Source organism: Octopus sinensis, linkage group LG11 (assembly GCF_006345805.1).
Source record: "Octopus sinensis linkage group LG11, ASM634580v1, whole genome shotgun sequence".
Classification (NCBI taxonomy): Eukaryota; Metazoa; Mollusca; class Cephalopoda; order Octopoda; family Octopodidae; genus Octopus; species Octopus sinensis.
The window spans coordinates 39,206,426-39,219,293 of NC_043007.1; the positions used below are offsets into that span (position 1 = coordinate 39,206,426).

Here is a 12,868-nt window from a genome sequence, read left to right on the forward strand (position 1 = left end):
ACTCTCCTCCCCCCTCACACCTACTTCTTCCCACCCACCTCTCCTCTCTTGCTCTGACTCCTACTTCTCTTCACTCCTACCCACCTACTCCTTCCTCTTCATTGTTACCCCTCCCTTGTAAGCCCACCCCACCTTCCCATCCCTCACATATATCCCAACTCTACCCCCATCCCCAGCCTAACCCACACCCTACCCTTGCTTTTCCCACTCTTGCCTTCCCCACCTCCCAACACCAAACCACACCACACACCACACCACACAACACAGCACATCACACCACCACGCACTGACCACTTCCCAACTCCACATTTTCACACCTACACATACACACATGTCAAGATCACCAGCCCTCTTCTACACGTACATACAAACTCTCTTATACATGCACGCGCACCTTCATTTTGGGATCACCACTACTTTATTTCCCCTTCTCCCTAGCTCTCCTGTGTGACCCTTCTGGACCTTTTGCAATATCATAAACCCAGGAACTTTCAGCAACCCCTCGTATATATATATATATGCCATGATAGATCGCTAGCCACTACACATTCTTTATTTTCCCTCCTTGTTTCTTCCTGTGTTTCTTTCTGTGGAAGAGTGTAGGCTCAAAACGTTAAAGACGTCTTCACTTCCTGAGCATTATACTAATACATCTGTTTGTTGTCTATACCACCTGTCTTTGTCTTTTGTTTTTTAGTGAATTCTCCCTATATATATTGGTATGTGTGTATGTATGCAGTCAAGGGGTTATTGTTGCAAACTCCACTTATAAAGAGTTAATAATTCTGTAACAAGCAATTCTTCTGATGTTCCAAAGTTTTTGCCAATCCAGCACCCTATCCATTTGTAAGATAGGCACAAAGCCAGAAATTTAGAGAAGAGGGACCCCAGGATTTGATAGGTATACTATTTTATCAGCCCACCCTGCTAATGAGTAAAAATCAAAATTGACCTTAATGAAATTTAGACTCAGAATATAAAAATCCAGAACAAATGCTGGAATAGCCTTTTCCCCAATGTTCTGTGACTCCTGCCAATCCATTCATTGCCTTAATAATTCTTGCAAATTTTAATACAAGGCCAGCAATTTGGAGAAGAGCGCTTTAATCTAAACTATTGATCCCAGTACATGACTGGTATCCTTATGAATCTGGAAAGGACGAAAGGCAAAGTTAACACTGGTGAGATTTATCTTTTATTTGTTTCAGTCATTAGACTGTGGCCATGCTGGAGCACTACCTTAAAAACATTTTTTAGTCAAATGAATTAACAACCCTGGTACTTTTTTTTTTTTAAAGCCAGTCAGGTATTTATTTTTATCAGTCTCTTTTGGCAAACTGCTAAGTTATGGGAATGTCAATACACCAACACCAGCTGTCAAGCAGTGGTGGAGCACAAAAACAGACAAAAAGACTCCCACCATATATATCTATTATATAAAATCCGTTCTGTCTGTGTGTGTGTCTTCTAGGATCTCGGGCATCCTCCATCTGATTGTGCTCAAATTTGATATGTAGATACCGATGGTATCAGGGCGTGTATAAGTCTTGAAAAAATTACAAAAATCGATTTCAGGTGAGAATGCGATCGATATTTGTGTGAATAAAATCACTTTTCTTTAGAATAGAGAAAAAGTCTATCGTTATTTCTTCTTTTGCTAGTGTCTCAAATTTAGGTTAAATCAGTGTTTCTCAAAGGGGAGGCCTATGTTTTTTGGACAAGTTGTTTTGAAAAAATTTGATTTAAGTGTTTGACAACTCAGCACTGTCCATTGGACGGGGGGGGGGGGGGAGGCGTTCTGCTCGTATATATATATATATATAAACACATACACACATACGAGGCTTTTTTCAGTTTCTGTCTGCCAAAAATTTTCTTACAAGGATTTGGTCGGGCCTGAAGCTATAGTAGAAGACACTTGTCCAAGGTGCTACACAGTGGGGCTGAACCCAGAACCATGTGATTGGGAAGCAAGCTTCTTACCATACAGTCACACCTCCACCTATATGAATGTAAACTATACAGCCTGGAAAGAAATAACACAGGTCATTTTTGCAACACTAACAACTCTACCAGTTCACCACCTTGAAAATAATAATAATAATAATAATCCTCTCTAGTATAGGCATAAGGCCTGAAATTTGAGGGAGGAGTAAGTCGATCACATCGACCCCAGGACTTGAACTAGTACTTGATTTACCGACCCTGAAAGGATGAAAGGCAAAGTTCACTTTGGAGGAATTTGAACTCAGAATGTAAAGATGGATGAAATGTTGCTAAGCATTTTGCCCACACACTAATGATCCTGCCAGCTCGGCACCTTAATAAAAATCTTTTCTACTATAGGCACAAGGCCTGAAATTCTGGAAGAAGGGACAAGTCAATTATATTGACCCCCAGCGTTTCACTGGTACTTAATTTATCAACACCAAAAAGGATGAAAGGTAAAGTTGACTAAGGCAGAATTTGAACTCAGAACGTAGCGGCAGATGAAATATTGTTAAGCATTTCACCTGGCGTCCTAACGATTCTTCCAGCTTGCCGCCTTAATAATGATAAAAAACAAGGTGGCCAGCTGGTAGAAATTTTAGCACACTGGGCGAAATGCTTAGCGGTATCACATATCTCTTTACGTTCTGAGTTCAAATTCCGACAAGGTTGACCGTGCCTTTCATCCTTTTGGGGTTGATAAATTAAGTACCAGTTGCGTAGTGGGGTTGATCTAATTGACTGGCCCCTTCCCCCCCAAAATGGGGGGGGGGCTTGTGCCTAAAGTAGAAAAGAATGACAAAAATAACAACAACAATAATAATTCTTTTCATTTTGGCCAAGTATTACAAATAAAAATCTTTTATGCATGGCCTCAAATTTTATAAAAGTGGGGAGCACTGTGACTATGTGATGTTCATGTCTTTCTCTCAAGGACATTATTGGTCTAAGTGATGTGAATTAGAAACAGATCACCAGCAGTTAACCTTTTGCTCTGTGGTACTTACAATAAATAATAATAATAATAATCCTTTCTACTGTAGGCACAAGGCCTGAAATTTTGGGACGGGAGTAAGTCAATCACAGCGACCCCAGTACTTGACTGGTACTTAGTTTATCAACCCTGAAAGGATGAAAGGCTAAGTCAACCTCAGCGGATTTGAACTCAAAACATAAAGACAGAACGTAAGACAGATGAAATACCGCTATGCATTTTGCCCTGCCAGCTCACCGCCTTAATAATAATAATAACAATAACAATAATGATAATAATAATAATAATTTCTGACCTAGGAACAAGGCTAGCAATTTCAGGGAGAAGAGGTTAGTCAATTACATCAACTCCAGGACTCAATTTGTGGATGAAGGGCAAAGTCAACATTGGTGGAATTTGAACTCAGAACACAAAAACGGCCAAAATGCCACTCAGCCATGCTAAAAATTCTGCCAGCTTGCTGCCTTAATAATTCTTTCTAGTGTAGGTACAAAGTCTGAAATTTTGGGAAAGGGCGCTAATCGATTACATCAACCCCCCCAGTGCTCAACCGGTACTTATTTTATCGATCCTGAAAGGATGAACAGCAAAGTTGACCTTAGCGGGATTTGAATTTGAGAATGTAAAAACCAGATGAAATGCCAATAAGCATTTCATCCGATATGCTAATGATTCCGTCAGTTCATAAGCCTTAGTAACAATAATTTCTTACATAGGTACAGGGTCACAAATTTGAGCCAGAAAGACAAAAACAGTTATGCCGACCCCAGCGCTTGACTGGTATTTTATTTTACAGACCTCAGAAGAATGAAAGGCAATGTTATTTTCAGTGGAATTTAAGCACACAGAACTTCAAGGTTGATACCTAAATACCACAAGATATTTTGTCTGACATTGCAAATAATTCTGCTAATCCAATGCATTTTTCATAATAATATTATAAATAATAATAATAATAATTATTATTATTATTTCTACTATAGGCACAAAGCCTGAAATTTGCGAGAAGGGAGATAGTTGATTATATCAACACCAGTACTCAATTGGTACTTAATTTATCGACCCCGAAAGGATGAATGGCAAAGTTGACCTTGGCGGAATTTGAACTCAGAACGTAAGGATGAATGAAGTCCTACAAAGCAATTTGCTCGGTATGCTAACAATTCTGCCATCTCACTGTGTTGTTAATAATAATAATAATAATAATAATAATAATGTTTCTAAGATAGGCACAGAGCCTGGATTTTGAGGGAATAGGGTTAAGCCTATTAAATTGACCTCCCCCCACCCCTATCACCCTGTATTTCACAGGTACTTTTATTTTGTCGATCCTCAAAGGATGAAAGGCAAAATTGTCCTCGGCTGGATTTGAATGTAGAGCCAGAACAAACACGGCAAGGCAATTTTTTTTCCGACGTTCTTACAATTCTGCCAAGCCACCGTTTTTTTAAAATAAAATTCATAATAATAATAATAATAATAATCAAGCAATCTTCTAACTATGAAGTTACTAAACATGCACAAAAAAAAAACAAAACAAAAAAAAATTATATTTGTGCAAGTATATGTGAGAGGGAGAGAGAAGTGGGGGGAGGAGAGACAGAAACTCTAATCTATTGATTATCAATTCCGCTGATATTCCAGTTACTCACAATTTTTCTTTTTATTATAGTTCTCTTTTTTTTTTTGGTTTCTTCATATGCACCTCTTATGCAGCAAGGTGCCAGTATTGCATGTGATGTATAATATACATATATATATGTATATATATATATGCATATATACACCTTTACACCAGGCCGCAGTTTAGTTTCTTAAAGTTTTGGTCTTAGTTTATAAATTTCACTAAATAGATTAGAGAGCAGGTATTAAATATCTAACAGTAGAACCCTTGGGTCCTCGACAGCTTGCTTGATCTTTCGTAAAAAGAGTACAGCCTCTCTGCCATCAATCAGTCGGTGGTCATAGGTCAATGCCACATACATCATTGGACAGATTTCCACCTAGAAAATAGAAAAAAATATATAATTACACATGTAGTTGTGTGTGTGTGTGTGTGTGTGTGTGTGTGCGTGTGCACTTGTGTATAAAGACTTCCTTCGGTCATGACTGACCATGGGATTGTACCTAGAAAGTTCCCCTCTGAGGCACAAGTCCAGGCAAGGTTGTTTATGGAAGACCAGCAGTCGCTCATGCATGCCAGCCTCCCCTCTCCACTGATGTTATCCAAGGGAAAGGCAAAGGCCAATACAACCTGGCATCAGTGACGCCACAACTCATTGCTACAGATGAGTGAACTGAAGCAATATGAAATGAAGTGTCTTGTTCAAGAATACAACACAACTTGGTCCAGGAATCGGACTCATTACCTCATGATTGTAAGCCTGATGCTCTAACCATTGAGCCATATGTCTTCAAAGTATAAATATATACATATCTCACGTATAACCAGCCGAAATTGCAAAGATAATCTGGAACTTGACTGAGGAAAGAAAACTCTGAAGGACCCATCCTAGTTATCTTTGTATCATCCATCTGGATGTTTTGCGTTCTTGTCCCATTTTGTATTTATATATGTATGGATACTATTTCTGTACCATGAAGGTGTACATTGACAACTCATCACCATGATCTTCTCTCTTTGCAGCTGGGAAAGCTATGCTTCTCTGCAATATCAAGACACTTCGACCTTACTTCAGCTTCTCACCCGGCATAAAGCCACCTTCTGCAATGGCACATCCCCTACTTTAACTAGGGGTCTTGTCTTGCGAATTACTTTGTGATCTCATTCGTGCTAGCGTCACAAAGAAAAAGGAAAACAAAAACACTCAGTACACTTTATAGCATGATGGACTTAGGAAGGGGGAACCCAGCCAAAGTGGACACTGGAGCTTGGAGCAGTCCTCTGGCTTGTTGTTTCCTGTTGAACCATCCAATTCGTGTCAGTATGGAACAAACATTAAATGATCGTGGTGATGATGATGTACATAACACAGGCACCACAATGACATATTTCAAAATACAGAATATAAGACTGTGGTATTTAACCCTTTAGTGTTCGCATTATTCTGCCAAAACTAATGCTTTTTTATCCACATTGTTTTGAATTAATCATGCATTATCTTGTAGCTATGAGATTTTGATGAGGTAGCTGTTAATTTTTAAAACAATATTGTAGGGTTGGTGTGAGAGACCAGATCTGGCCAGTTTGAACATAAAACAAGTAGAATACTTTTGGCCGGATATGGCCGGTTTAAATGCTAAAGGGTTAAGTGTTTTCCAAAGAAATTAAGTGTTGCCCTTGCAAAAATAGAAGCCAGAATTTAAAATGTGATGATGAGTTGTTTTGGTGCACTGAGAACTTTAACATGGTGCCACCATGCTGGTTGACTTTTCTACATGCATGTGTGTGTGTGTGTGTGTGCATTTGTAAGTACATGTGATGACAGACACAACGAGTGTACATACCTTTCCATTTACAGCCATGGGTCGGTCGATGATGGCATGCATTCCCAGGATGGCTGACTGGGGAGGATTAATGATTGGAGTGCCAAACATGGATCCAAACACACCACCATTACTGATGGTAAAAGTGCCACCATCCATGTCCTCAATTGCCAAGGCGCCGAGTCGAGCCTAGACATGAAACAAACACATAACAGATTACTGTTTAACCCACTTATCACCATATTTCTACAGAAATAAACAATGTTTACTAAATTCCCCTCATTTTCAAGATTAATTGAAGCAGAGTCATTAGCTGGTGTTTTGGAACAAAAGGCTATCAAGAAATTTTGAAGGAAGGTTTTACTTTAGATAACTATAACCTGTTACCATATTTCTGTTGAAATACACAGCATTTGATTAGATTAATTTTGAAAATAATGAGGAATTTAATAAAAGTAACTTTTTCATTATTAAGCTGGTGTTTAGAACATAAATCGGCGTAAGTGTTTTTTTTATATATATGGGGGGGTTAGGGTTTCTGTTATCTTCAGAAATGTAAACAAAGCCACTTCCAATACTTATGGTATGTATACCGAAGGATCGCCCATAAACTGACATGAAATTTTGATGAAAGATTTTGATTTAGATCACTTTAACTTTTTATCATATTTCATTTGAAATACGCTGCATTTGTTTCAATTAATTTTTGAAAACAATGAAGAATTTAGTAAAATATCTTTGTCATTATTAAGCTGTTGTTTAGAACAAAAGATTAACGTGAAAGATTGGAAAGTTAAGGGAGAGACAGACAGACTGGGAAATCAATACAGTGAAATGGGTAATAGAAGAAATCTGTAATACTGACCTTTTCTCCTAATTCGTGTATTGTCCTCTCAATTGCTGCATAGTTCATATCTTCTACATTTCTAAGGACTGGGACAACTAGACCCTGTAGATATAAGAGGAAAGGATATACTAAGAACCAGAACCCTTCGATTAGGTCTTGATTGAAGAAGACATGCACAGACACATACACGAACAGAATCTCTCTCTCTAACACACACACACATAAGAACATTTATATATAGGCATATACACACACATAGACAGACAGCTACACAAGACATGATCACCATTTCTAACCTTGGGGGTTGCCACAGCAACACTGATGTCTATATAATCGCGGTAGACTATTTCTTTTTCTTCGATCACAGCGTTGACGATGGGTTGATCCTGCAAAGCGAATGCCGATGCTTTCACAAACGCTGACATGAAGCCAAGTTTAAGGTTGTGTTTCTTCAAGAACAGATCTTTGTACTGTTTCCTCAGATCCATCACGTTGCTGCAACACAAAACGAACAGTCAAGTCTTTATGCATACATATACACCCACACATGCACATGCACACATTAGCAATTCACTAAATCGTCCATAGATTTTTATGGAGAAGACATATGGACTGACAGAGAATTAAGTCCGGAATCAGCAGGGTTGAGTGGTCCCTACTGATGAGGTTAGGGAATTAGCTGAAAATGACTGATCAATATAGTGAATTCTCAACCAGTGTTTTCGAGTTAGGCTCTTATTTCTAGGAATGTGGGTGTTCTATTTAGAGCATATATACATACATACATATATAACTATATATATATATATATATATATATATAGGCGCAGGAGTGGCTGTGTGGTAAGTAGCTTGCTAACCAACCACATGGTTCCGGGTTCAGTCCCACTGCGTGGCATCTTGGGCAAGTGTCTTCTGCAATAGCCCCGGGCCGACCAATGCCTTGTGAGTGGATTTGGTAGACGGAAACTGAAAGAAGCCTGTCGTATATGTATATGTATGTGTGTGTGTGTGTTTGTGTGTCTGTGCTTGCCCCCCCCCCCCTAGCATTGCTTGACAACCGATGCTGGTGTGTTTACGTCCCCGTCACTTAGCGGTTCGGCAAAAGAGACCGATAGAATAAGTACTGGGCTTACAAAGAATAAGTCCCGGGGTCGATTTGCTCGACTAAAGGCGGTGCTCTAGCATGGCCTCAGTCAAATGACTGAAACAAGTAAAAGAGTAAAGAGTATATATATATATATATATATATATACATTAAATTAATAATAATGTACATATGTATACAATTGCCTATAAATTTTTATATCGAACTGACCACTTGATAAAAATCATTAATGTGAATTTTATCCTTATATTCTTTTATGAATATATATATATATATATATATATATATATATATATATCAATGTGTGTGTATATATAGATAAAAAACATTTTGCAGATACCCATATACAAATTATATATATGTGAGAAACCCATATAGAAATATACGTGTGTTGGTGTGTGTGTGTGTGTGTGTACACACACACACACACACTATGAATATTTTACAGATGCATATATATCTCAAAAAGGATCAAAGGTTTGTCTTGTGCCACAGGTTCCTATGACTGATTTCCTGTGAATGTATAAGCAAAATATTTGACAAAGAAATCTGAAAGGTAAAGGGCTGAACCATACATTCATACCAGATCCATGTGCAATAGATGCAACTCTCGAATGCAGTAAACTCACCTCATGTTAATCTCATTGAATGTAGTCAACATTGCACATGTGTCCTGTGCATCCTTAAGGCGTTGAGCAATCTTTTGACGCATTCGGTTCATTTTCACCTTGAACGGATAAAAAGAGAAAAATATTACGACAAATGAAAGTTAGGTTAAATATACAGTGGTGGTGGTGGTGGAGGCAGTGGTTGTATAGCAATAGTCAGTGGATGATGGAATGAATATATAGCTGATATAAATAAACTTTTATAAGGTAAAGGCTGACAGTAGTTTCACAGTTTTGGTTTTCTAAGCATCATCAAATTGTTACTGCTAACCTTTATCTTGTAAAAATTAATAAACATGTACTCTACTAAAAGTTATTGAATCATCCTTCAGTTTAATATTAATCTGTTTATACATCATCATTATCATCACTTAATGTCCGCTGCCAGCCTCGCCTGGCCCCCGTGCCCGTGGCACGTAAAAGCACCATCCGTTCGTGTCCGTTGCCAGCCTCGCCTGGCCCCCATGCCGGTGGCACGTAATAGCACCATCCGCTCGTGTCCGTTGCCAGGCCCCCGTGCTGGTGACACGTAAAAGCACCATCCGTTCGTGTCCGTTGCCAGCCTCGCCTGGTCCCCGTGCCGGTGGCATGTAAAAGCACCATCCGTTCGTGGCCGTTTGCCAGCTCTGTCTGGCACCTGTGTGGGTGGCATGTAAAAAGCACCCACTACACTCACGGAGTGGTTGGCGTTAAGAAGGGCATCCAGCCGTAGAAACACTGCCAGATCTGACTGGGCCTGATGAAGCCTTCCGGCTTCACAGACCCCAGTTGAACCGTCCAACCCATGCTAGCATGGAGAGCGGACGTTAAATGATGATGTATGTCTGTTGTCCATGCTGGGATGGGTTGGACAATGTAACTGGAGCTAGCAAGCTGGGAGGGCTGCACCAGACTTCAGTCTGATTTGGCATGGTTTCTATGGCTTGATGCCTTTCCTAGCATGACATATAAACCAACATTAATACATGCATATTCACACACACTTGCTTATATACATCATTACATACATACATATGCAGACCTTCATATATCAACAAGAACATATACAAACACAAAAAACACATGGGTGCTTTCCCTAGTGTATGGCTGGCTCTCTCTTTCTCTCTCTCTCACACACACACACACACACACACACACACACACACTCAACAGTGAGTGCCTGTTTGATCACATGATCTATGTACTCAATGAGGGAGCCTCTACATGCTTGCTTAGCCTGCTAAAAATCCTTTTTACTATAGGCACAGGGCCTGAAATTTTTGGGGGAAGGGGCCAGTTCATTACATTGACCCCAGTACACAACTGGTACTTACTTTATTGACCCCTGAAAGGATGAAAGGCAAAGTTGACCTCGGCAGAATTTGAACTTAGAACATAAAGACGGGTGAAATACTGCTAAGCATTTCGCCCAGTGTGCTAACGATTCTGCCAGCTCGCCACCTTTAGACAGCTAAAAATAGGAGCAAACATAGCCTTCAAATCACATCCATATTCAGATACACTAGGTTGGGTTAGAGCTGATCTCAGATTAAACAACTCACTGAATTATAACATGAGTGGCTAAGTACTCCATCATTAACATGAACTTCAGTAACGATATCATATGACATAGAACAATATGGGTAAACTTTTTCAAGAACCCAACCAAATGAGATATGGTTCAATTTTTTTATTGCCCACAAGGGACCTTTAAACAAGGTATATATTTCTTTATTGCTCACAGGGGTCTAAACATAGAGGGGACAAACAAGGACAGACAAAGGGATTAAGTTGATTACATCAACCCCAGTGCATAACTGGAACTTTATTAATTGACCCCGTAAGGATGAAAGGCAAAGTCGATCTCAGCAAATTTGAACTCAGAATGTAACGGGAGATGAAATACTGTTAAACATTTCGTCCGGCGTGCTAACGATTCTGCCAGCTTGCCACCAAAATGAGATATGGTTCATCACGCAGGCTGCACTGCTTGAAAGAAATATAATGTAGCAATATATGTAAACATGCTTTTTTTAATTTTGGAAGTGTCAGATGTGTATCATATCATGCAGGCAAGAGAATGATATTTCGAATGTGGGTAAAGCCATGAAAACAGCAGAAAGATTGGGTATTTTACTTTTATAAGACAGAAAAGTTGTTAGCAGACAGCCATGAGACTTGAACCCGCACCTCCCAGATACTGGCTGAGTACTCAACCAATTAAGGTAAACTGTTTGCTGACAACAATTTCCGCCAAATTAAATGCTAAATACATAGCTTCTTTGGAAATACAACATATGTAAACAAACCATGCTGGTGGCACATAAAAAGCACCAACCAATCGTGGCCGTTGCTTGCCTTGCCTGGCACCTGTACCAGTGGCACGTAAAAAGCACCCACTACACTCACGGAGTGGTTGGCATTAGGAAGGGCATCCAGCAGTAGAAACATTGCCAGATCAGATTGGAGCCTGGTGTAAGCCTTCTGGCTTCCCAGATCCTGGTCGAATCGTCCAACCCATGCTAGCATGGAAAACGGACGTTAAACGATGATGATGAAGTGTTATATGTATATTGTATCATACTGACAAGAAATATTTCAAACGCAGTATAGCTATGAAGATTGTTTGTAAGGTGTGCATCATTCAGAAAGACCCACAGAGCGCAGGTTGCCAATGACTGACACAGAATGTGACACAGCCAGACTTTTTAATTACAGATACAAGTTCTCCAATCCAACGAGCTCCACACAAATAACATTTCATAAGATTTAGGTTGATTCGAGGCTAAGGTGGAAAAAAAAATAACTCGCCCAAGAACCAAGCAGTACGATCGAACCAGGTATCTTATGATTGCGAAGCAGACTTGTTAACCATTCAGCTAAAGCTGTGTTTATTTATTCACAAGCAGAGGTTGCTTACATTGTAGATTCTTACGATCTAAACACCAGTACGAAGCTACAACTAGAGAAGGGAATAGTCGATTATATCAACACAAGTATTAACTGCTAATTATTTTATGGAAGGCAAAGTCAACTTGGATTGAACTTAGCAAAAATGAACATATCTACAAACCTCAAGACATTTTTGTTTGTCGCTTTAGCGATTTTCCATCTATGAAATTTTGTAAGCAAAAAGTTGAATGTAGGGGAGATAAGTCACAAAGACATAAATCAAAGCTAATCATTAATTACCTCCCTTGCGCCAAGAAAGATAACACCTCTCTTCCCCGGTAAAAAATAGAAGAGTTACTTTTCTTTATCATATTGCATTTCGCGTGTTACTGTTGTTTAGCACAAGGCCAGCCACGTTAAACCAGATATACGACAGAGACGACATTCTAGTCAACTCCTCCACTCTTTTGGCTTTCGTACAGGAGAATTCTTACCTACATTATTCAATGTGTCCTGTTCTAAAAAATATATGGTGTAACTCGATGGATTTGGCTATTTCAAGAAGATTTACAGAGCATGCAGAGGCTCCTCCATAAGGTCGTTTCTGTGGATTGAGCATGGAGAGGGACAATATATAGGAGTGAGACAGTGTCAAGTGACACAATATATATAGTTTGACCGCTAAGCATTTCGCCCGGTGTGCTAACGATTCTGCCAGCTCGCCTCCTTTAGACTGCTAAAAATGGGTGCAAACATAGCCCTCAAATCACATCCATATTCAGATAAACTAGGTTGGGTTAGAGCTGTTCTCAGATTAAACACCTCACTGAATTATAATGAGTGGCTATGTGCACCATCATTAACATGACCTTCAGTAACGATATCATATGACATAGAACAAGCAAATGATATCATATGACATAGAACAAGCAAATGATATCATAT

The 12,868-nt window shown here is 39.3% G+C and overlaps 1 protein-coding gene across 1 annotated transcript in view; it reads right to left on the bottom strand.

Annotated features, from left to right (window-relative positions):
• Positions 1–4,431: 4,431 nt before the first annotated feature.
• LOC115217349 (dihydrolipoyllysine-residue succinyltransferase component of 2-oxoglutarate dehydrogenase complex, mitochondrial) overlaps positions 4,432–12,868 on the bottom strand; it is a 174,918-nt gene continuing 166,481 nt past the window's right edge. Inside the window, exons 9-13 of the mRNA XM_029787014.2 lie at positions 9,014–9,111; positions 7,574–7,772; positions 7,296–7,379; positions 6,452–6,619; positions 4,432–4,986 (exon numbers count right to left, since the gene is read on the bottom strand). Of these exons, the coding sequence (XP_029642874.1) occupies positions 4,852–4,986; positions 6,452–6,619; positions 7,296–7,379; positions 7,574–7,772; positions 9,014–9,111 (684 nt within the window). The 3' untranslated portion in view covers positions 4,432–4,851. The remainder of the gene's footprint in view (positions 4,987–6,451; positions 6,620–7,295; positions 7,380–7,573; positions 7,773–9,013; positions 9,112–12,868) is intronic.